Raw genomic sequence first — 23,949 nt, forward strand, 5'->3', positions numbered from 1 at the left:
ATCACTGGCACCGGTTCACTACCTCAGCACGGGCTGTGAACAGCTGCATACTAGCAAGAGGCCAGGAGGAGCTTTATGGCAAAACTAAAGCATTTCTGTGTCCACAAGAGCTCTGACTGCCCCACCCTGCTCAGTTCAGAGCCATTTCTTCTTAACTCTTTGCTGCCATTCTCCCCTGCAGCCTCTCTGCTGCAAGCCAACTTGGCAGCAACCTTCTAAAGGCTCCGTTCTCATTGGGGGTGTCCCACTGCACAGGGACATAGCCTGCTACATGCTGGGCCCAGCCAGCCTGGCACAGGGGGCAACACCCTTGCTCTTCCCAAAGCCCAGATATCAATGCCACTGACTTGAGAGAAAAGGAAGGAGCCACCAAGTCAGTGTGTTCATTTACAGGACATTTATTACACTGTAAAAAGTTCATTGGATTCCCAGCCATTTATTCCTTATGTACATTGTCTATCCCCTGCAGCTCTGGGTTTCCTCTGATTACAGAACACGCCGGCTCTGAGTCGCTCCCCGTTTCCAGTGGGATTTCTGCAATCAACCCGGAGAATTTATAAAACTAGTTCAGAAAACAGGAAGAACTGAGATATGGTACATTCCAGCTGGCTGGCTCCGCTTCGGGAAGGGATGGCAGAGAAGGTACCGGCATCCACAGCGTAGGGGAGAAGCAAAGTGCAATGCTGCCAGGGCTTTGCTGAGCTGCTGGAGCTTTGGGGGCAGGGAAGGAGGGAAGCTGAGCACCCCAACACCCACAGTGGGACTTGACAAGCAGCAGCCAGCTCCTCTCTCAAGCTAAGGAGCATGCAGGCCCGATGGCTGGAGAAGAGAGCACCTGCGGCTGGAAATAGGAAGGGGCCAGTGTAGTATCTAGGCAGGAGGATGCTGTTTATTTCATGGGAAGTTGCTCCCCAAGAGCTGCTGTGGGAGAGGCATTGCTGGGGCTGCTTTCAGCTGCTGGATTCCATCTAGTCCACCCAATAGCTAACACTGGTTGGATTCTCTCCCTCCTCCCAGAAAGGCCTCAGCGTGTGTCATTCAGACCCAGAGGGAGGGGGCAGAGTTGATCTCGCCAAGGGTGCCCACTCACGCCCTCTCGCCGCTGGGCTGAGGGAACTTGGTGATACGCTGCAGTCCGGAGCCAGGAGAGTGCAGCCTGCACACCACAGCCAGCAAGCTCAGAGCCATGCTGAGGGGGCTGTATGTTTCTGGGGAGAGGAACGAAAGCCAAACTCCTGCTGCATGGGGATGCCCAGGGCCTGCAACAAGAACTAGTGCCGAGGACAGTGGACATGGAAGATGAACCAGCTGGACTGAATGATCAGAGGGGTCCCAGGAACCCAGGCCTCTCTGCTCCCACAGCACGGAGCGTCCCTCTTCACCTGCTAACAGCAGTGGCTTGGTCACAGGCTGCTGGGTAAAGGTGGCTGCCTGGCCTCTGAGATTGCAAAGGCAAGGAGGCGCTCAGTGTTGGTCAGTGGCACTGAGCTCCCCCTCCATGGAAGGGAGCCAGTGACTCCTGAGCAGTAGCCATGAGAAGGGAGCAGAGGCCGACACGCTCCAGGGAGATTTTAGCAGCTGCCCTGCCAAGCACCCTGCTGCCCTTCTGCTCAAGCTACCGTCCTCTACAGCAAACGTGGCAACTACCAGGGAGGATCTAGCCAATGTCCTCCACCTGCAGCACTTCCTCAGCAAGCCGTCCTTGAGCCCCCTCACTCTAGTTGACTTCAGAGGTTGTCATGGGATCGGTGGGCCGTGCAGTGGCCAGGAGGGGAACAGGGGAAGTGGCCTCAATCAGGGCAGGGTTGAGAATGATTGGCAGAGTCATAGGCGGCACTCCGACCTGCAGGGGGGAAGCGAGAGGCTGCAGGATCAGTGGTGACTGTGCCATATGAGGAGGCACATCTGTGACGGGGCTCATCTTCACCGATGCCACCGCAGAGAGAGGGGAGCCAGAGGCGCCTCTGATGGCTGGACCGGGGCCTGGGGCTCTCTCAGAGTCTGTGGAAGGAATGGAGAGAACAATCCTTTGTATTAAACCCTCTCCCGACTAACCCCGAGGGAAGCAGGGATCACGGAGCCTGCCCCCATGCCAGCCTCCCACCCACGCCCATCAGGGATCGTAGGGCCTTCCTTGCACCACCCTCCCCTGAGCGGGGATCACAGGGCCGCCCACGGGCCAGCCTCCCCCCAAGCCAAGCGGAGATAGCGGGGCTTGCCAAGGCCAGCCTCCCTGAGCCAAGCAGGGATCACGGGGCCTTCCCCTGGGGCCAGCCTCCACCCAAGCCGAGCAGGGATCGTGGTGCCTTCCCCCGAGCCACCCTCTCCAGTCCCAGTCAGGCAGCCTGAGCAAAGACACAAGCCAGGCAGCTTGCGAGCACTCCCCCGTCACTACAACCGCAGAGGGATGGAGGCCTAGGCTTGTCCAATTGAAAACTGAAGCCCGCTCAACAGCTCAGAGCTTGCTCAGGAGACCCAGCCCCTGCAGACCCATCTGATTGAGGCTGAAAGTGGCTCCACTGAACCCAAGCCCAGCTGGACAATGCTGCTGGGGAGGGACAAGTGCTTGAGCCCACAGGAGACTCACCACTGGCACCCAGCTCAGAGGACTTCTCCGAGGGTGCTGGGTGGGCAGCAGAAGCAGGCAGGGCAGGGGCCACTGGTTTCTGAGGATGTGGCTCTGCTGGCACACTGGGGACGGGTTCTAGATACATAAAACAAGCAGTGAGCCTGCAGCCCCCCATGAGCCATACTCCCCCCAACCCCACCATCCAGCCTCTCACCACAGTGCCCTACTCACAAGACCCACCACCCCAAGCCTACGGGCTCACCAACAAATGCAAAAGGCATTCCCTCCATCCCAGGCTTTTGGGCTCACCAACATCCTGGCACTGGAGGAAGGCTCTCCCCCCTCCCCCCCAGGAAGCAAAGATCTGGCCTACAAGGGCCGGGCCGTGATGGCAATTCCCCAGCCCTGCATACCCTGGATGACTGTCTGTTTGAAGAGCTCATCACGCAGTCTGGGCAGGAAGCAATCTATCCGCTCCCAGGTGATCTCCCAGAGGTCCGAGTACCCTGTGCGTGAATCGGCACTATGGAATATTCCAGCTGTATCCATCACAAGCAGCATGTTCTTCAGAGACTCTGGGATGGCCTCTGGCTGCAAAGAGACACTCTTTAGAACAGATCTGGGGCAACTCAGGGACAGAGAAATGGAGGCACAGAACAGCTGACGGAGGGTCTTGGAGCACGAGACCACAGGGGGAGATGGGACCAGGAGGGTTTCAGAGCAGGGGCGGGGAGAGGAGGGAGCCAGGAGTAAGAGCGGGAAGAGAAGGCACCATGAGGCCCAGAGAACAGGGGAAGCATTGTAGCACCCACTCAGTGCCATACCAGTAAGTCGCTGGAGCCTGCATGCATGTACTTGTCCATGAAGTCCAGGATCGTCAGCCACAGAGCAGCGAACGTTGTCAAGGAAAGCAGCGGGGAGAGATGCTGCAGGAACACCTAGAGTAGCAACCACCACCACAGTAAGGGACACGAGTTAAGAAGAGGCAGCACCAAGCCACAGGGCTGCGACCCTCAGCTCTGGGGCCAAACCCTCCATCCCAGAGCCCTTCCTTTTTCTGGCAGGTTCAGGAGAGGGATAGGCAGGAATCCAGCCACAGGGCTCTGAGGGCTCCGGAGGCAGTGTCCAGGACCTGATCTCCCCTCCTTTACATCTCCAGCACATGCTGCTGCTCAGCTCTGACCTCCACACTTCCATGCCTTTGGGACCCACTTCCCCTGGGCCACGGGCCAAAAGCTGATCCAGGGCGTTATCACTGATCGCTCTGGAGGAGAGCGGAGTGTTAAGGTGCCTGTCTCCATCCTCTGAGAACAGGAATGTTTCTGAATGCTGGGATGAGGGGGACATGCTGCAGCCTGGCAGCAGGACACCCTCCTGGAAAGCAGGCACTGCACAGCAGCATTAAGTACAGCCTGTGCAGCTCAGTGAGGTGCCCATTGCCCAGGGCTAATGCCTGGCGAGATAACACACTGGCAGTCAACCTTCAAGCCCACCCCCACAACAGCAGAGTTGGGCAAAATCCAAGCACAACTTGTTAGCTAGACCCCAAGCAGAGTGTCGCCGAGCTGTCTGCCACAGAGCTCCGCACGCACAAGCGGAATGAGGCGCATCCTTGCCTTGGAGAGCAGTGTCGAGGCTCTCATTCTCGTCTCCTCCATCCCACCAACGTCAGCTGGACTGACGTTCTCCAGCAGTTTGGTCAGCAGAGGGAACAGCACCTAGTGGATCAATGACATGAACATGCTGGGGGTCACCACGGCAGAGGCGGTTGCTAACCTGGCCGGAGTGGCTGGCTCATGGCATTCTGGGGACTCTCACCCAGGCCAGCAAGCGCAGAGGCAGCTCAGGATATGAGAAGGACAGGGCTGCTTTCACACCTCAAAGAGGTTCGGCTGGGAGTCTGGACAAAGGGGTTTTCAGAGGGAGCCCAATCCCTCACTGTGAGTGGGCAGCTGCCTGGAACAGCTGCACTCCCATGCTAGCCTCAGGGCATGGGAAGCCAGTGCCCTCAGCCCCTGGACGACTTGCTCCTTGACTCCCCCATACAGCACTGCTAAAGCCAATAGGAAGCCAGCCAACTCCAGCTACAGTTCCCAGAGGCAGCGCTCCCCTGCTCAAGTGCACAGCCCAGCTGGGAGGTTACCTTATTGAAGCAGGACTCCCACTCCAGAGCATCCAGCGCCTGAAGGTCATGCACAAGGAGAGCCCGCTGCAGGTAGGTGAGCGCCTGCATCCGCACCTGGCGCCGGGCATCACAGCACAGCCAGGCGATACCTGCACACGGGTGAGAGTCAGAATCTCATTTCCGCATCAAACATAGGGTGGTGTCACATCCTCCTCTGCCACCCCGTGGGCGAGTGTAAAAGCTCATTCTAATGCAGAGCAACACTTTGCCGTGCAATCCGGAGCCTTGGGTGAGAAGTGCTAGGGAAGGGCATATGCTAACCCTTCTTCACCCCCCGGAGAGAGGCTATCCAGCACTGAGGTCACAGATGGGGAACCTGAGGCCTAGAATGATGAAGCGACAAGTCCAAAGTGAGCCAGTGGCAGCGATGCCAGGTTGGACTCGGCTCACTGCCCTGCTCGGAGCACTAAGTCACGTCTCTCTCCAGCCCCGTGGTGCTGGATGATGCTCAGCCCCGACCGTTCAGAACAGAAGTGCTGCTGCTCACTTAGTCACTGCGGCCCTTTCCCATGCTGCCCTGCAAGCTCATCTCAGCTGCCAGGCCCCTGGCCTGGGTGAAACAGGACGTTAGCCAGTGGGAGGTTACTGGTAGCAACAGCCATGTCAAAACAGCCAAGGAACAGGAGCAAACGCACTGATTTCTTCTCAAGCTGGGCCTGGACATCACTTGTCATACAGCTGCTGTCCAGTGTCCTTTTCCAGCTGGAGAGGACACGAGGAGCAGCCCTAGCTGAACTCTCCTCCTTCCCACCTCTGCAGGGCTTGGCCCTGTGTACCAGCCCCCACCCTGACACTGGAAATCTCCACCCCATCAGCACATGAAAAGGGGCGGGGGGAAAGAGGGGGAAGGAAGAGACTTTACCCTGCAGCAAGGGGCACCAGCAGTTGGACCACAGTGTTTGAGAGTCTGCTTCGATTTTCTTCCCTGCAGCCTCCAGGTGGCGCTGCTCCTCTGCCCAGGAGCTGTAGATGGTGGCAGCTCGTGTGTGGAGGGTGTGCATGAGGTCCAGCAACTGCAATTAAAAGCATCCAAGTAAGCAACACGCCAGGGATGCCGGGGGATGGGGGGGCAGGGAGAAACTTTAACCATGATTTCAGAGGCTACTTGGGCATCTGAAAACTAGGTGGTTTTTTTTCCAGATAACATCTTAGATACAGGTTTCAGAGTAGCAGCCGTGTTAGTCTGTATCCTCAAAAAGAACAGGAGTACTTGTGGCACCTTAAAGACTAACAAATTTATTTTAGCATGAGCTTTCGTGTGAGCTGCAGCTCACGAAAGCTCATGCTAAAATAAATTTGTTAATCTTAGATACAGTGCTCCTGTCAGATAATATATAAAGAAAGAAAATTAAATAAATATTATACCCACTCAGCTCTAATACTAACATGTTCTGATATCTTGTGTCAATTCACTTAATGGACACTGGTTTGGTTTAAAATTTTATTTGGTACTAATTCTTGAATACAACAATTGAAACAATTGTAGAAAAATCTAGATTACTTTCTATCACGTTTTTGCAGTTCATCAAGCTTGGGTCATTTAACTTTTGGAAACATCCTACTAGGGCCAGACCCCATGAGTTTATACTGCCTGGGGCTTTAGGGGTGTTACCCCACTACAAATAATAGACTAGAAACTGACTTTAAACAAGAGTGAAACTGACACTGTCAAGTCACTTTCATAGTATTGCCAACCCCAAAAGTTCATGAATCAGGCTCACCAAAAATCATGAGATTGGCTTTAAAAATAATGAGATTATGAATAAATAATACATTTGGTGTTTTTTATTTATATTCTGCTTTTTGAGCCTTTACAGTCAGTGCACTGGGGTCACATTTTGAAGCTTTCTCCACACCCACGAGGGCTAGAAACTTCACTTCTCTTTAAGAATGAAGGATGAAATCATCACGTATACACTTGACTCCAGGAGCTGGGGCTTTAAGGAAAACAATAATCATCATGAGACTCATGACAAAATCATGAGAGTTGGCAACACTGCCTTCTCTTTAGAGGCTAGTTATTTTCCAGAAGGGTCTTAAACACAAACACAACAGTGCTTGAGTTGCAGTTTTCACGGGAGAATATTTAAAACCAAACACCAAGAAAATTCCACATTTTAAAGCTGAGAAAAGAACTGAGACTTCTGAGGTATCTCAGGGCCAATGCAGGCAGGGAAGAAAAATAAACAGCACTGGAGTTCTCGGCAGCTCTTCCTCTTGAAAGAAAGTTGGAGGGTCAAATCTCCTAGACATTAATCAAGTAAAACTATTGCCCTCAGTGCCTCCACTCAGAGATATTAACATCACAGTGAACATAGATTACATGTGTAGTCAATAACTGTACACTTCATACTTAAATATCTGAGCCATCTTATCCAGAGTTACACACCATATATGCATTGGCTCAGGGACTACATTTTCCCACTAGGTGCCTTTGAAAATCTGGCCTTTTGTCTGTGTCCTAGAGTGACTAGACAGCAAGTTTGAAAAACTGGAACAAGGGGTGGAGGGTAATAGGCACCTATACAAGACAAAGCCCCAAATATCGGGACGGTCTCTATAAAATCGGGACATCTGGTCACCCTAGTGTGTCCCTCAGTGCCCCATCTGTACGATGGGGATAACAGCACTGCTGTACCTTACCGAGGGGCTGTGATGTGAGGCAGTCATACTGCGGTGATGGGGCCACATAAGTACCACAGATATAGAGAAGTTCCCACTCTATCTGCTATCCCTTCCCTGGGTTTTGGCTCCTTCTTTTTACATACCCCCTCACATCTCCCTCTTTTCTGAATAAAAACGGGGAATCTGGTGGCACTTTAAAGACTAGCAGATTTAGTTGGGCAAAAGCTTTGTGGGTAAAAACCCATTTCTTTTTTACCCATGAAAGCTTATGCCCAAATAAATCTGTTAATCTTACAGTGCCACCAGACTCCTGGTTGTTTTTGTGGATACAGACTAACACGCTACCTCTCTGATCTTTTCTGAATGTAAACTTGGCTCAAGGGCTTGGCTGTATTTCTTCTGAGTCCTCTGCTTTCTCTCTTCAACACCCCCCAGGGATTCCTGTTTTACAGGTTCATCTAAAGACTTCCAGATCCTTAATTTAATCACCAACCTTTCTTATCTTAATCACCCTGCCTCTTTTTGTAAACAAAACACGGACTCCCTGCCCCAAGGGCACAAGCTGCAAGAAGCACCTCTCCTCTGCGGAACTCACATTCCACACTAATTCTGTGAAGCTGAGAGGTCTGCCTGGGAACCCACCTCCTGTAGGGAACTCAGGGTGGGGCAAGACACTCCCGCCCTCCCTAACTGACGCCCTTGCAACTTGCAGGACTCGAGCGCCCAAAGCAATGCTATGCCCTGCCTTCCCCTAAACCAGGGCTAAAGACTTCCACTCCTCACCCCGATTCGCCCACACCAGTGCGCAGTGTCACCTCCCCCTATGCCCCCCACCATACACAAAGCACGTCTGGGTCATGCAAGAGAGGGGGACAGACACACTGGCAGAGATGAGCCTGTCTTTAAGGGATGAGAGGAAGAAGCAGTCCTCCGGGAGAAGGAGGGAGGATCAGGGGAAGGACTAGTGGGTCGCATGGGAAAGAATAGAGCCCTTCTAGGTACGTGGGGAGGGAGCGGTCCCGCTGGAGAGAGGGAGACAATTGCAGTCATGCTGACCAGGTACAGTCTGATCTTTTCTGCGTAAAGCCTGTAACAAGGCTATTGCTCAGGGACTAATGATTCAGTTACTGAACTCTACAGCATGACACCTAACTCCATCTCAGACACACCCCAGGGCTCACACATCCTTCATTCCTCTATCACAGACGTCCCTCACTATCTCATCACAAAATCCCCCCCCATCCCAGTCACATTCTTCAGTGACCCCCACAGCTCCAGACACAGCCTTCACCCCTCTTCATTAAACCTCCCCACCCCCACATCTGCCTGTGTCTCCCCTCATCACATAGGCATCTCCTACACTCCCCTTAACACTACGACCAGACACATACCTGCCCCCTAATTGAGCACTGATAGGGTGGGCAGCGGGGCCCCCAGATGGGAAAGGAAAGGAGGAAATCCTGGCTATACTTACGTCCTGACTAACCTGTAAAGACACAGTGTGGTAGCTGGCCGGAACACTCTCGTCGTCGTCCTCGTCGCTGTGGGAGTGGCTCTGGTGCTGGCTCGAGGCCCGCGAGCGCCTCAGCGAGTTCTCTTTTGGCTTCTTCTTGAACCGGTTGGATTTACCGTCATACTTATGGCTCTTCGCCCGCTTCTCCTGGGACTTGTACCCTAGGGAGCACCAGGGGCCATAACATACTCCATCATACACACTGGGATCCTAATGCAGACTGGCCTGCAAGCCCCTCTCAATCTACATGCTAACAACCATCTGAAGCAAAGGGCCCAACCTCATGAGGTGCCGAGTGCCACCCGAGGTCTGTGAATCCTCAGAGCCTGTTGGAACCAAGCCCCAGGAAGCAGCACCACCTGGCTGATGCTGCTCCTCTTTCTCTACATTGCAGTCACATGGTTCCCCTCACTGGCAGGAATGAGGGACAGGAAGGAGCTATGGAATGAGGTCAGCACTAGCTCACTACTCCAGCGCCCATGGCCGGACTGACCCCCATTGTGTGATCTGCCTGCTGCAGCCAGCCAAGCTTTAAAAGACCAAAGTGACAAGGCCTCCCCCGGCCTCCACCCCTGCCTCTGAGAAAATCCCACAGCCGGTTGGCTCTCCTCTGGGGGTGCGCTCTGCTTGTCCCTTGCTCCTCTATGTGCTGTTGCTGGACGCACCCTAACCAAGCCCCGCCTCACCTCCATTCAAACTCGCCTCTACAAAGATGCGGATGGTTTTGACGCAGAGCTCGAAGTTCTCTGGAGTGACATGAGCAGCATCTCGCACAATGAAGGACAGGGACTCCACGCACTTCATGAGAGATTTGGTGTCGTGTGGGCCCAGGTCCAGACCCACAGTCAGGCTATACTGGTTCACAAGAGGAGACGGACCCTGCCTGCTGAGCCCAGCCGTGGGTTTGGGGCTGTCAATGTCGTCCTTGCCAACCTGCAATGCGGGGCAACAGCAGTGTGAGAGGATGCAGCCCGGTGTGCACCGCACAGCACACATGCGTCAGCCCATCCCCAAGGCCAGAGGCAGGCCCTTTTCTCTATCGCCAACAGGAGGTACTGCTGCTGGCAGGACCCATCTCCCCTCCTTTCCACACTTGTCTCCTCCCGTTCACCCCCTCTCCACCTTTGCCTCTCATCCCCCTTTCCTCCCTTCACCCCCCTTGCTCTGTTCTCCAGTCCCACTCCCTTCAGACCCCATCCCACCCTCCACCCAGAGCTGTCAGAGAACTGCACCCACTCACTACAGGGCATGCACGAGATAGATGCACATTGAGGAGGATGGGATCTGTAGGGCAGGGAGCTCAATGACAGCTGCACCCTGACTCCAGTGGATACGTGTCCAGCTGTGGTGCTTACAGCTGTCTCACTTCTGTACACTCTGCTGCTACAGGGGATTGAGCCTTCGCCTCAGGCAGCCCTCGCCTCACTCACCACCAGCCAGCCGCTGTTCACAACATCCACGTCAGTCACGGAGCGATGCATCTTGCCTTGCTTGCTGTGATCAGCATACACCTCAGAATCAGAGGTGTAGCCACGGTCCAGGCTGACATCACTCGGGTGGTAGGACAAGGAGATCTCACTGTCAGACTGCGCACCTTCAAGAAGAAATGCATAGAAGTGAGCCAAAGCCAGAGCTCCAGAGGATACAAGCCAAAAGAGGCTGCTCCATCCCACAAGTTAGAGGAGAACCTGGCCAGGCCTCATCTCCTCTTGCTTTTCCCCCATGAGAGCAGCCATCAGAGCAGCACCCTCAGGGGAGAGAGAGAAAGACCAGATCTTTGTAACAGTTTATCCCTTCTGAGGGAACATGTGATTTATGCTGGGAACTCCCACAGGATTCCCCATGCTCCAGCTGGCTAACATGGCTGGGGACCTAGAAGGGGAGAAAGTCCAACGCTGAAGACTGGACAGATAAAGATGGAGCCCAGCCGGGGGTTCCCAAAACTGGCCTCCAGAATTGCATTTGCAAAATCTTTCTCTCATACACACACGCACGCACGTGCCCCCCGCACCCACACTGCCTGCTGCATAGCCACACTGAACAGGGGATACATGCAGATCCAACCAAAAACATGGCCTGAACCGCTGAGCCCCATTTGTACTCATGGAAGTGCTTTCATTCCAGGCTCCTCAGCAGCGCTCTACTCCAGGGGGACAGATCAGAAACATCACATGGAAAAGGGAAGTTTGAGGAGAATTACTGCAGTTGCTATGGTGGGACAGGGCAGCACAGCCAATGTGTTGGAGAATTTCATGCACCAGACAGGGCCTCAGGGTCATTCACCCAGCCCCACCTCTGCACTAATCTCATGCTCTCCAGTAGCCAGCAGTGTACTTTAGCGTGCTGTGTCATAGGGGCTCCCTTCTCTCCACCTGGCATTCAGTTTGATATCACACATTCCCAGCTAAGCAATCCTTGCTGGGGGCAGCACTGAAGCCAATGGAATCACTTATTTATGGGCAATTGCTGGGTGTTCTCCAGCATCCCACATTTGCTACAATCTAGCCAGCAGGGAGGGAGGTAGAGCTCGGCCCTGAATGTCCGAATGCATTTTGTGGTACAAGACTCATGGCAGAAGAGCTTATGGTCTGTAACATTGCCACTGGGTCTTGTTGTGTGCTTGTGCCACCAACAGATAGCAGTGCTAGAAGAGACCGTAGCAAACAATCCTGGGCTGGCCCCTGGAGAAGCCAAGATGAAAGGCCCACCAGCCCTGTCTCCAGCAGCTAGGAGTCTATGGCAGCAGGACTTGCCAAACCAGCAGGCATAATGCCCCAGGACCTCGCAAGTAAGAGCTGGGGAGAGGAAGGAGGCCCTGCATTGTAGCCTCTGACAATGAGAAGGCACATCATCAATCATTTTGCCATGTGCGGGGGGAGAGAGGGAGTTGGATTGGATTTGCCCACGCTCTCAACTGGATTGCTCTCACGTGATCGGTAAGTATCAAGGTGAGACAGTGGGGGACTGGTGAGCAGGTTTTGTATGAGTGGCCAGTGCCCTATCTATGCCCAAATGGATTCAGAATCACAAATGTTTGATTGCAGTTTCCCAGCACACTGCTCTTAAAACAGCCACAGATGAGCCAGTCTCTTCACTTCCTTGCTGTCTCCCCCTGTAAGAACATCTAGTAAGATGTGGACAATAGCTCAGTTTATATTACACCCCCGAAGAGGGGGATTAATCTGTACTGCCCAGGACAAGACCCCCCTCCCTCTCTTGGAACACAGCAGTCTCTCGCAGCAGCTGTGCAATCTCAGCTTCCCTTCCATTGTTCCCTCTGGTGCACGGGCTACTGCTCCAGGAGGAGATGGCAGAGCAGAGAAAGGGACAAATCATGAGTAGGAGTGAACAGCAGGTGCTGGCTTTTAATCTTGCTAATGTAGTTTAATATCAGCTTTGTTTTCCTGCAGTCCCCTTTGCTAATTGAAAAGCCCGGGGAAGCAGCTGCTTATCTGGCAAGCAGGCATCAGATTTCCTAGCAGCAGCCCTCTGTCTTACCTGTGTCGTTATCTGCCCTTGCTGTAACCTGCAGGGCTGGGGGCGGTTTCACCCCTGACCCGATACACTCCAGGAGGGTGAAGAGTGTGTACCAGTCATCCCCGGAGTGGATGTTGGCAGCATTGGTCTTCAGGAGCTCGTGGAGGCCATAGGCAACCTGGTGGCTAACTCTGGACAGCACGCTGGGCTTCATCATTAGCAGGATACGGAGTGAGAGGAGAACCTGGCCAGGGAAGGTGGCAGTGAGTGCTCACGGCCAGCGCTACATCCAGTCCCATTTCTTACCAGTCCTCCTCTCCCAGTTACTTAGAGCTAAAGGCTGCAGCTTCTCAGCAGAGTTGCGTGCACTGCAAAGCACTGTGAGATTAACCCAGCCCCCTTGCTCGCTGCTGTGCAGTAGTCACATACAGTGTCCTTAGGCCAGGCCCCTTAGTCCCTGGTGGTTGGCAGCAGACAATTTCTGTGAGCTAACCTGCTGTAGCAGGAGGTCAGCAAAGCAGCACAAGCAGGGACAAGGCCATTCAATGTGGTTTGTAAAGAGTATAAAACTCCCCATCACCCAGGCAGTGTGTTAGTACAGAGTGGCTACAAGCCCAGGGGATTGGAAGGGTGTCCCTTCAGGCACATAAGCTTCACACACAAACTTGGGTGAAAGCATTTTAATCACCACTGTTCCACACAACACCTTCAACCCCTAGAACTGAAAGGGTGGAGAAAACCATCCGTCTGCAGTTCAGTCTGTTCACTTGTCAAATGTGCTCTCAGATGCAAGTGCCCCACAGGGTGTGAATCTGTCAAGACCTGACACTACTTTTAACTGACTAGGCTTTAAGCAGAAGTGGTCCCTTTGGCTATGAGATTCCCCTCTCCCAGACCAGGTCCACCTACCCTCCTTCTCCATGACAAAGGGCATGTTCAGATGCCTTTGGGGGATGGGTCTCTCTCTTGCTAAGGGCCCTCATAGGGGAATTCTTCTCCCTCATCTTCATTGCTCTGAACCCATCAGACCAGACCTTTTAGCTGTAACTCTCCCATTCTTAGCAATTCAAACAGCTTCCAAAGTGCCCTGAAGTCTGCAGCAGGGCACCAAATCCCAAGACAAGTGAACAGGTGATGCCATGCTAGGATGACTAACAGCGGCAACAGATTCCTCATGGGCTGGTGAGTGTAGACACAAAACCCAGTGCACCGACCTCCACCACCCCCTTTACCTGGGCACTGATCTCCTCCCGGCGCAGGAGCCGAATGGCCAGCCTGAGCAGCCCTACCACCGCTCTTTCCACCAGGAAGCAGAACTCCAGAGCATGGACACACAGGTGATAGAGGTGGTCTCGTACTGCCTGCCAGACACATCCCACACGATCCCTAGCCAACACAGCAACAGGAGAAAGGGCAGGGTGAAGGGAGATGAACAGCAGGGCTGAGCGGCTTCTCTCAGAGACCTCGCAGGCCTGGTATCTCACTGCTTCAACTGGATGCTCCAGAAGAGTTACCAACAGCAGATCTATGGGAGCTCATTGCTTCATTATTCACAAGCCACCAGGTGAGGGAGGGCACCCTAAACTCAGCTTCCTTGGAACCTCCTGGCCCCTTTGCTCATTTTGCAAACCCCTTCCTCACCTCAAGTGTGCCAGACGCATGGGGGCTCCACCAGCCCCACCGGCCAGCCCTCCCATATTTAGCAGGAGATCTTTGCAACAGGCCACCCACCTCACCATCAAGGCGATGTGGGGGAAGGGTAATTCTTGATCATAAGACTTGGCACTGTGGCTACATTATCCTGCCACCGCTACTCTAGGAGTCAGGTCTCCCCAACCTCCCCATACTTAGCTGGGGCAGATATCATTTTAGTCTCCATGTCCTCTAGGTCTCCCTGTAGTAAGCAGAGATTCACAGGGGATGGCCCCTTTGTTTACAGGTACAGCTGGCAAACCAAGCCCATAAGGAACTGAGCCCCTGGACCTACACATCAGCTAGTCACTGCTGGAGCAGTTCTGGAGACTGCATTTGAAAGAAGGCATTGGCATACAGCTCAAAGAATCACCTATTCTCCAGCACGATCCTCAGCAGCATCTCCAAGCAGAAGGCAGCGTCTTCCTCATCATATGTCTCCTCATCAGGAGTCACGGAGATCAAAGCCTGAAAGAGCCAAAGATCATCAGTACCCATCATCACCTCTACATGCAGTAGAAACCCTCCCAGAGGGACCAGCTTGTGCATTCCCCCAGTCACACAGCACTTCGCAGCTTCTGCAACTGGATCAGCCACTTGGCAGAGCAGAGCCGCCAGATTCTTTTTCTGATGCGCTAACTAATGTTCAACTACACCTCTACCTCGATATAACACTGTCCTCGGGAGCCAAAAAAATCTTATCACGTTATAGGTGAAACCGCATTATATCAAACTTGCTTTGATCCTCTGGAGTGCGCGGCGCCCCCCCCCAGAGCACTGCTTTACCGCGTTATATCCAAATTTGTGTTATATCGGGTCGCGTTATATCGGGGTAGAGGTACCAGGCATTCAGGCATGCAGCTTGCCAAGGGAGGGCAAAAGGGAAGGCCCCAGGGCTCCTAGGCACAGCTAGCAGAGGCTTGATAACTTGCATGAGTCCCACAGTGATCCTTTAAGAAGCTATACAACAAATTAACACCTGGCTCTGCTCTTAAGGAAGTCCCTGGACCTAATTTCCCATCCCAGAGACAGTGAGAAACCTTGAGCCAAAAGCTGAACTGAGTGCTGTTCTTAAAGTACTCCTAGATAAGTCTTCTGTAGAAGGACCTGCCAGGGAAATATTCCACTGCAGTATGTGATACATGGCTGTAATTACAGTGTACGCTCCTGACCACTATCCTCCAGCTCTACAACCTGCCTGCGATGCCTCTCACCTTCATGAGCTCCTGGAGGGACTCCAGCTGGAGGAACTTGCTTTCAGTGATCAGCTTCTCGGGGTCACATTGCTGCAAAGAAGAGAAGGGAAAGGGAGAGTGCTGTGAGCAGGGACACAACCTGAAGAAACGCAGCTCATGCAGGTCTGCACACACAGAATAGATTGGAGAGGCCCATTTCAAGCCCATTTCTAGTAACTCAGTCCCCGTCCAACCAATACGCATCTCTAGAAGCCATTCCTCCTAAAGAACCTGGCCTCCACTGGGCAGATTTTAGGGGAGAGAACAAGTCACCTTCTGACTCACATCAAGGAAAATCTGTATTTGTTACAAATCTATTCTCAGCTTGTGCTTAGTTATGGGACTCTAAACTAGAGGGCACATCTCAGCTCCCTGTGGGAAAGCACCTGCATTTTTATGGACTTATGGAACGTGGCTCCCCCATGGGCGAGTGTTGTTAGACCTGTACGGAGTACACTACAGCTCCCTACAGCTTTGAATATGCAGGTATTCTTCAGGGTCTGTTAGGTCCTTGAAGTTTTCAAGTCCTCTGGGATCCTGGCTCCATCTAAATGGTCAACACTCCTCCACAGGAAGCGGGTACTTAAGAGTTACAGCCCCACTTCCCATTATCTGTAAAGATCTGTCCTCTCATACACACTGTGCTCAATGCATTGCACTCTGTGCCAGATTCTTTTCAGTCCTGTGCATTACCTTTATGCACTCCAGAGCCATTCGCTTTGCCTCCTGGTTCTCGGTAGATGGCCCCCTCATGCCAGATTGTTCTGTACCACTGAGTGTGAGCCAGCTAACAAAGCTCAGCACTGTGGATTCACCGCTGCAAACAGAACACACACACATCAACCACACAACAAGAAACCATGCATGTTCCCTAGCACCCACGAGGGACTCGCTGGGCTACATCTCCCTGTGCCACTCACCGGTTAGATGGGGTCTCTTCCCGCTGCAGAGAGATCTTGCCATTGGGATCCACAAAGTCTTCAACCTGGAAGTCAGACCAGAGTGCATGTCCCAGTGTTCACCTCTTTCAGCTCCGTCTTCTTCACATCCCCTAATCAATTTTCCACTCTACCTTCCCATTCCTGAAAGTCTACACTATCTGATCTATACACAGCAAATACCTCGGCCCCCACATACAGACACTGTAACCAAACCTGCAACCCCACAGGCAATACCACAGAATCGGGCCTTCTACAGTGCATTGTTGCAGTCCTCACACTATTGTATTTCCCCATACAGACATGTCTTGTCATTTATTTTAGCAGATGTCACAGTTGGAATTCATCAAATTCAGTTAAAAAAAAAAAAACAATCTGCCAATTTGAGAAGCAGGAGCCCACAGGTCACTACTGTGCTAACCTTTCAAGGGCTGTCTTGCTCTATATATGCCCTGCTAAAGCCATGTCTTTCCAAGTGGGCTCTCCTCCCCTTTGAACTGGGGCTCTGCAAAGTTGGGCTCCTCACTTGCCCTGTCTTGAATTAGCCAGGAGCTGGTTGTCATTACCTCCACCATGGCCTTTGGCAGCAGCTCTGCTCGGAAAAGCTGCAGCATGGCTTCCATGATGTTTTTCCAGCCCTCCCGCAGAATGTCGCCATGGCGATGTGCCAAGTGAAACACGGTCTTTGCTGCGATGTGGGCCTTGGGATTACTTCCAAAAACACTGGGCAGATTCTCGATAGACTGCAAGAGAGAAGAGTGGGTGGCGGTCTGTCAGCAAGACACATTTCCCTTTCAACACAACCCAGGACAGAGTGCATTGTGGACCCTGCTATGGGACAGACGATATTTCTAAGAAAGGCTATGGGTAAACTACAGCTAGCACTCAATTTTGGGGAAGGCTGGGATCAGCTGGCTTCTCTGACCCTTGCTGAAACATCGACGGAAGACAGACGCGCCTTTGTAGCACTTCAGTGACAACACTACTATGCTGACAGGAGGGGTTTTCCCGTTGGCATAGGTACTCCACCTACCTGAGAGGCGGTAGCTAGGTCAACGGGAGAATTCTGGGTTAGACTGATTTAACGATGTGTGGATTTTTCACATCCCTGAGCAACAAAGTTATACTAACCTAATTTCCTAGGGTAGACTTGACTTAAGACTTTGCACTACAGTAACTCATTCCAGGATCACAACGCTCTTTACTAATACTTCATTCAGCATCACAACTCCCCTGAGAGGCAGAAATTAACTTCTCTGTACCTCAGTCTTCCTCATCGCCCTGGTCTACATCAGGAAATTAGGTTGGTATAATTACATCATTAGGAGAGTGAAAAATCCACCTCCCTGAATGACAGTTAAACCAATCTAACCCACAGTGTAGACAGCACTAGGTCGGTGGGAGAATTCTCCTGTAGACCCAGCTACTTCTCAGGGAGGTGGAGTATCTATGCTGATGGGAGAACCTTTCCCAGCAGCATAGGTAGTACCTGCACTGATGCTCTACAGAGGCCCTGCTGCAGCATTTTAAGTCTAGACAAACCCTAAGTAACATGAGTATATAAGTGACTTGCTTAAGGGCACAATTATTCCCACCCAGTCAATGGCAGGGCTGGGAACAGAACCATGAGTCCTGATCTGAAGTCCCCTGTGCTAATTACTAGATCACAGTCCCTTCATAAAGGCAACCTGTCCAACAGACCCACAGCTTACCAACACAAAGTGTGTTATGCCATTCCATCAAACTGACCACATGCTGCAAAACTGAGTCGCTCAGTAAAGCAATATAGCAACCATATGAATAAGGGTCATAACTACTATGTCCAATGTTTTCGGGAAGCCCACCAACCTCTCAAGAGGAGGAACACTATGCCAAGAAATAGTCCGTGTAAGTAAGGAACAGAAAAGCCAATAACTCTGCTCTACTCCCAAGGCTAATTGAAAAGGGGTGAGAAAGATTGGACCAGTCAGAAGTGTGGCTCTTCAGATCTCATACTTGAAGCCCAGAAAACATGTGTCCCATTCTGTTATCCCATTGCCTCTGACAGAGGTCCAACTGCAAAACTACTTGCTTTGGCAGGGACTGCTGTCAGTGCTAGTGACAAGAGCTGTATTGCATGAGTGGGCTCTATGCGGCAAGCTTGGCAGGAAAGTTTCAGCTGCCTTTGTTCCATTTCCAGTGCTAGCCCCCATGTTATTATGACAGAACCATAGGAACAAACATCAGTGAGCTCTCACATCAAAATATGAAATTCAATATCCCTTGGCTTCCTCTGTGCACTGACCAGCCACATCCAACTCATCCCAACAGACAGCAACTCCAGAACACCCAGTGGGTGAGTGTCTAACTGCAGAGAAAGGCAAAAAGAATGAGACTACTGAATCCACTGGAGAGCAAGGTGATCTTGCTTACAACCAGCTGATTCCTTGCAGAGACCTCTTCCATCTCCTCTCTCACAACTGATCTCCAATATGGCAACATCTTGCAATTGCAGTGCCTCAGAAAAGATACCTGATCAATAAAATGTTTGCCTAGGGAAGTGGCTAACAGCTAACCTAAACTAAAATGGTCTCTCCTTACTTTTTCACTGTTGCTCTTAGTCATCTTCTCAACCCCTTGAAACACTGCCTTCCCCTCCACTATATTACCTCTCAAATATCTGTGGTCCCCAGGCTGTATGGAAATTTAGGGCTGCAGAATGTAATTAGTACAATTGGAATACAGCTAAGGATAAGACCCTATTTCTTGTGGAAGAGCTAGTGGCATTTTTCAGGACTAGAAGTCCTTGATTTTACATCTCCCACCAAAAGATACACTTGCTAAACTGCAACAGAACTCAGGTTGCAGCACGCCAAATTCCAGTCTCACATTTGAATGGGATGCAGCAAGCAATTGTTGGAGCCTTGCAGGGCTTAGTCTAGTAGTTTGGTACAGTGCTCTAAAAGGTTGGGATCAGCAGATTTACACAGTTCAACAGTTTTTTGATGGCATACACTCTCCTGCTTGCATTATCTACTGGCACTCTCCAAGCACTCCAGATCAGGACTATCAAGTGTTTCATCTTTATGGTCCTGATCTGTAGAAAAGGATGGAATCTAGAACACCCACTAATCTGATTTTATCTGCCTCTCTTTATAACCAAACTGGTAGGGTTTAATTGTTGCCATGCCACAATGCAAGTGCCCCCAAACACACAACGCAATGCTTGCACCCTTCTTCTCCTTCCCTCTGTTTCTTGAAGAAAAAAAAAAAAAAAGAAAATCCTCCAGCAACCCAGACTCATTTATCCGACCACGTTTCTGTAACGTCAGACAATAGAGAGAGAGAGAGAGTGAGTGTGTACACACACGTACTCTAGGAACTTCTTCAAATTCCTGCTCTATTATTTCCTAATAATATGTCTAAACTGCACATGCTTTACAGCAGGGTGGAGTATATACACCACTCCAGCACAGGTATAAACACCAATGCAGACAGTGAGACTCTGCTTAGGCGAGTATAGACACACCAGAACCTTATGATAGGTACCTCACATGGCTCTCTACAAGCCCAAGCAATGTCTTGTCTGTCCACATTGCTATTTTTAGCAGTGTAGTGTCCCGCTTTCTTCCTGCTGCCTGAGCTTTTCTCCACCTCAGGGAAAGACTCCAGCAGAGAGGAAAGGTTCTGGCAGAGGGAAGGCAGCAGGCAAAGGCTCCGGCAACTCTCCGCTGCTGGAGCCTTTCACTGCCACAGTTCCACACTGCCAGAGCCCTTCACTGATGCATGTAGATACATGCTGCAGTGTGGATGCAGCCTGTTTTTCACTGTGACATGTAGCCACACATACCCTACATGCTGCTGCCAGTGCTATGCTGGGTACGTCTACACTGAGTAGAAACTTCTGTGATTCAAGCCACCTGGCTAGTCTTCAGTCACAGAAGTTTGTTTTAGTTGCTTAAGTGTAAAGCATCCAGTCCAAACAGTTCCTTTTCTCTAGAAGAGGATCACCAACAATCCAAAATCCTCTTCACTGGATTCATTCCCAGGATCATCATCCTGCTCTCACCCAACAAGATTTCAGAGATCACTTGTCTTGATCTCTTTACTTCCCTGTGACAGTGCCTGATATCTTAAGTGATCCGGTGTGTTTTTTATCTGTGCACACAGTGTTCTTCTCAATGCGTTCAACTTGTAGGTTCATGAATCTTTCTTCAGCATCTTTGATCCTGGCATCAAAGTAGCATGCTGCTTCTGCTTAACATACTGCATGGTCCACCACTATCTATCAAATACACAGGGCCAGTGCAATCATTTAGGTGACCTAGGCGGTCGCCTAGGGCACTGGCATTTGGGGGGTGCCGTTTTCTTTGGCAGCGACCGTGGCAGCCAGATCTTCGGCTGCGCCAGTTGCCGCCAGCATTTAGGCGGAGGGAGCTGGGCAGGGGGGCGCGGGGAGGTCCGCCTGCAGCAAGTAACGGGGGAGGGCACGGCACGCAGGTGAACTCCCTGCCCTGCCTCCTCCCCGAGCACGCCATGGCCGCTTCACTTTCCCTCCTCCCAGGCTTGCGGCGCCAATCAGCTTAGGCACCGTAAGCCTGGGAGCCGGGAGAAGTGAAGCATGCTCGGGCAGGAGGCGGGGCAGGGGTGAGCTGCTCCACTTCTCCCGCCTCCCAGGCTTGCGGCGCCAATCAGCTTAGGTGCCACAAGCCTGGGAGGCGGGAGAAGTGAAGTGGCGACGGCGTGCTCGAGGTGCTCGTGCGCAGAGCAGGGGTGGGCTGGGGCGGGGAGGGTGCCTCAGGGCGGAGAGCTGCCGCAAGGGGGGTGCCAGGGCAGAGGGGGAGCTGTCGCGGGAGGGGGGGGCCTCAGGGCGGGGGCGCGGGGGAGGGCGCAAGGTGGAAGCTTCGCCTAGGGCGTGAAACATCCTTGCACCAGCCCTGCAAATACAGGATACCTTGGAAAACTTGGGCCAAGACTTACTAACCTGGGTAAGCAGAGGAAACTTCAGCCAAAAATGTATATAGGGCACCAAGCCCTGAATGTGACTATCTTCAGAGAACACCTCAGATTCACTGGCTTTAGCACTTGGGTTGGGCTGACTCACCTGATCTTCTCATCAGATTCTGTATATCAAGGGTCAGAATTCAGAGCATTTATTTTACTAACCCCCTAATACAAGGTAAATGCAGAACCCCTGCCACAGCACTTTACACTTAAGCAACTAAACTAAGGCATGTTTAAAAACATTTAGGTCAGAAAATGGCCATTCTCAGCACCAAATTACACTCAAAAGTTAAATTACAGGATGAACAGTTGCAATGTCTGCTCTGGTTTGGGATGTGTAAGGTCATGGCCTTGGTCACAGCAAGATGGACAGAAGTTTATTGAGTCCAAGCAAGAGGGACAGGGACTGCCACAAGTGATACCTTCCCATCCCTGACAAAGCCACTGCTGAAAATGCCACATAAGCAACACCTAGAAAGAAACAGTGGGGATATCAGGATATGCTGCTATGTGGAAACCCTACTTTATTACAGACAAATCACATTTCCCCATTCACTTGCACTGAAGAGTTCACTCCAGAAATCCCTGCACTGGGGCTGAAGAACGGGACAGACATACCTGCAGGGGGTGTCATCACTTGTAAAAGTTAACTCTCCAGAGCAGAGACTTTGAGACAGAAGATAATATATTACAAGTATTTGCTTCCAGACCCCTCCCCACAAACTCACCTCACTGCTGAGGGCAGTAAACTTGCAGAGAGAAATTATGAGATTGTCAAACACATCACTCAGGCCATAGTGTGCAGAAATCATTGCACATTTCCTGAAAGACAAACCACAAGCAATGTAACCACAACAGCACAGGATGTTCCCAATCTAGAACCCCAGGTCAGGTTCCCTCTCCACTGACAATGCAGGACCATTCTCCTGCATCTCACACCACCACCTCACAATGCATGAAAATGTTAGCAACCCACCTCTGTTCTGTGCTGCCACCCTCCAGCACAAACTACTGGCAGGTGCACAGAGATCCTGAAACCCTGATATTTCCTTGTGCTGGTACAGAAAACAAACTGCTGCCTCAGAGACCCATGCAGACAGGACCAAGGTCCCCAGTTCAACCCTTAACGTAAAAGTACAGGTGGTAAATTTGTTCATGGTGTTGAGGTTCAAAGTTCAAAAAGGCCCCAGCTACAATGGTGTAATAATTGAGCTTTTAAAATGTGCTTACACCTAATTTGAACTCAACTGTGACCAAAGATCCCCCAATACAGACTGCTCTGTCTAGGGAGGGATTTTTGCCAGACCATGGAATTTTGAGAACTAGGTTGGCCAAAAAACATGCTGGTTCCTACCCTGGCCACAACTAAGTTTAAATGGTACTCCGTCACTTTAAATAATTTATTACAACAATGTGGACCACACAAAGATTGAGTGGTACCAATCAGAAGTCTTTACGGATTGAATCCACACGAGCCCAGGGAAGAGCACTAGCCAGTACTATGGGGCTGCAGCCCTGGGAGCAAAAGCTTCTACGTTGCTAGGGAAAGCCAACAGCTGATCTTCTCTATGTGCCCTCCAGCTGGCAGACAGGAGACACTGCACAAAATGGGGATGATTTACACCCACAGACTGGAAGCCTACTAGATCTCTACGGAGGAAGAGTAGGGCTACCTGAAGCCAGAGATAGCCTTCTGGATGATTGTTTCATCTAAGCTCTTGTCAAAAACGTAGGATAGGGCTGCAATGGTGGGGCCCCAAGTCATGGTGAAGAGATCATGATCATAGCTTCCTGGAGGCATGTGCAGGAAGATGCCTTCATCAGTGGCACCACGATGCAGCAGTACATTCCATATGTAGTTTTCCTTCACCAGGCCCGTCTGCTCTTCTGGCATCACTATTTCATCATTTCTAGCAGGGATGGAAGGAAAGGTTAAGGTTTGGCTCAGAATGAAAAAAATCTAACATTACCCCAGCAAGCAATAGACATTGATCAAAACTACAACTTATTTGTTGAAATCTGGAGATGCCTCTTGAGGAACGTCTAGGTACTTAGCACAGGTGGCTGCATGACCCTCCTTCTGGAGGAGACTTGAAAGGCAGTCCCAGACTAAGAAGTCTGCCTCACTTCCAGACCTAGTTGTTGCATGCAATCACGGATTGAAACCAGCTGAGAGTCAGAGTCACATCCTGCCTCCTCAAAGCTGTAATCCCCTTAGCTTCGAAGTGGCTGGGCCTGGATTTACTGAATAGGATAATTTCTGAGCTGTTATTAAAGCCTCCTCACCCACAGCCAACTCTGCGCACGAAAGGACCACAGCAGTCAGGAATTCCCCCAAGCAGTGGTCTGTGTGCCAGGAGCCCCAGGCAGAGACCAGGAACAGACAGTTTCATGAGAAAGAAAGGGACAAATACAAAAGCAGAATATACAAGACCAAGACCTGGCCACACCATCTCAGGGCACCAATGCAGCATCAGAGAGGGACACTGCCTCCGGCACTACAAGTTCTAATACAGTTGGAAGCCTGACCCAGAGGAGTGGTTTCTTAGCTACAGTATTTCACATGTGCTGCTCTCACCCTGCCGTTCCTTCACATGTTGATACAAGCCATGTTCTTTTTAAAAAAATCTTTATCTTAAGCCTTGCGGATTAAAATACCATGGCAGGGATCCAACTATACAAATCCAATTCAGTAACTGTGACAAACCTATTAGCACAGCCCCAGATTGAGA

The 23,949-nt window shown here is 51.4% G+C and overlaps 1 protein-coding gene across 6 annotated transcripts in view; it reads right to left on the bottom strand.

Annotated features, from left to right (window-relative positions):
* Positions 1-1,575: 1,575 nt before the first annotated feature.
* The window catches only part of GBF1 (golgi brefeldin A resistant guanine nucleotide exchange factor 1), a 172,074-nt gene continuing 149,700 nt past the window's right edge, over positions 1,576-23,949 (bottom strand). For 4 of the 6 annotated variants that reach the window (XM_045023623.1, XM_045023621.1, XM_045023622.1 and 1 more), the window contains 19 exons: positions 22,891-23,127; positions 21,946-22,039; positions 16,801-16,977; positions 16,217-16,281; positions 15,990-16,113; positions 15,276-15,347; positions 14,435-14,529; positions 13,602-13,755; positions 12,391-12,613; positions 10,323-10,486; positions 9,579-9,825; positions 8,854-9,053; positions 5,617-5,767; positions 4,713-4,843; positions 4,186-4,287; positions 3,394-3,507; positions 2,983-3,160; positions 2,588-2,704; positions 1,576-2,001 (listed from right to left, as the gene is read on the bottom strand). In XM_045023623.1, the coding sequence (XP_044879558.1) occupies positions 1,718-2,001; positions 2,588-2,704; positions 2,983-3,160; positions 3,394-3,507; positions 4,186-4,287; positions 4,713-4,843; positions 5,617-5,767; positions 8,854-9,053; positions 9,579-9,825; positions 10,323-10,486; positions 12,391-12,613; positions 13,602-13,755; positions 14,435-14,529; positions 15,276-15,347; positions 15,990-16,113; positions 16,217-16,281; positions 16,801-16,977; positions 21,946-22,039; positions 22,891-23,127 (2,929 nt within the window). In that variant the 3' untranslated portion in view covers positions 1,576-1,717. The remainder of the gene's footprint in view (positions 2,002-2,587; positions 2,705-2,982; positions 3,161-3,393; positions 3,508-4,185; positions 4,288-4,712; positions 4,844-5,616; positions 5,768-8,853; positions 9,054-9,578; positions 9,826-10,322; positions 10,487-12,390; positions 12,614-13,601; positions 13,756-14,434; positions 14,530-15,275; positions 15,348-15,989; positions 16,114-16,216; positions 16,282-16,800; positions 16,978-21,945; positions 22,040-22,890; positions 23,128-23,949) is intronic. The other 2 variants (XM_045023624.1, XM_045023620.1) reach the window with 1 other exon arrangement.

This window comes from Mauremys mutica, chromosome 7 (assembly GCF_020497125.1).
Source record: "Mauremys mutica isolate MM-2020 ecotype Southern chromosome 7, ASM2049712v1, whole genome shotgun sequence".
Classification (NCBI taxonomy): Eukaryota; Metazoa; Chordata; order Testudines; family Geoemydidae; genus Mauremys; species Mauremys mutica.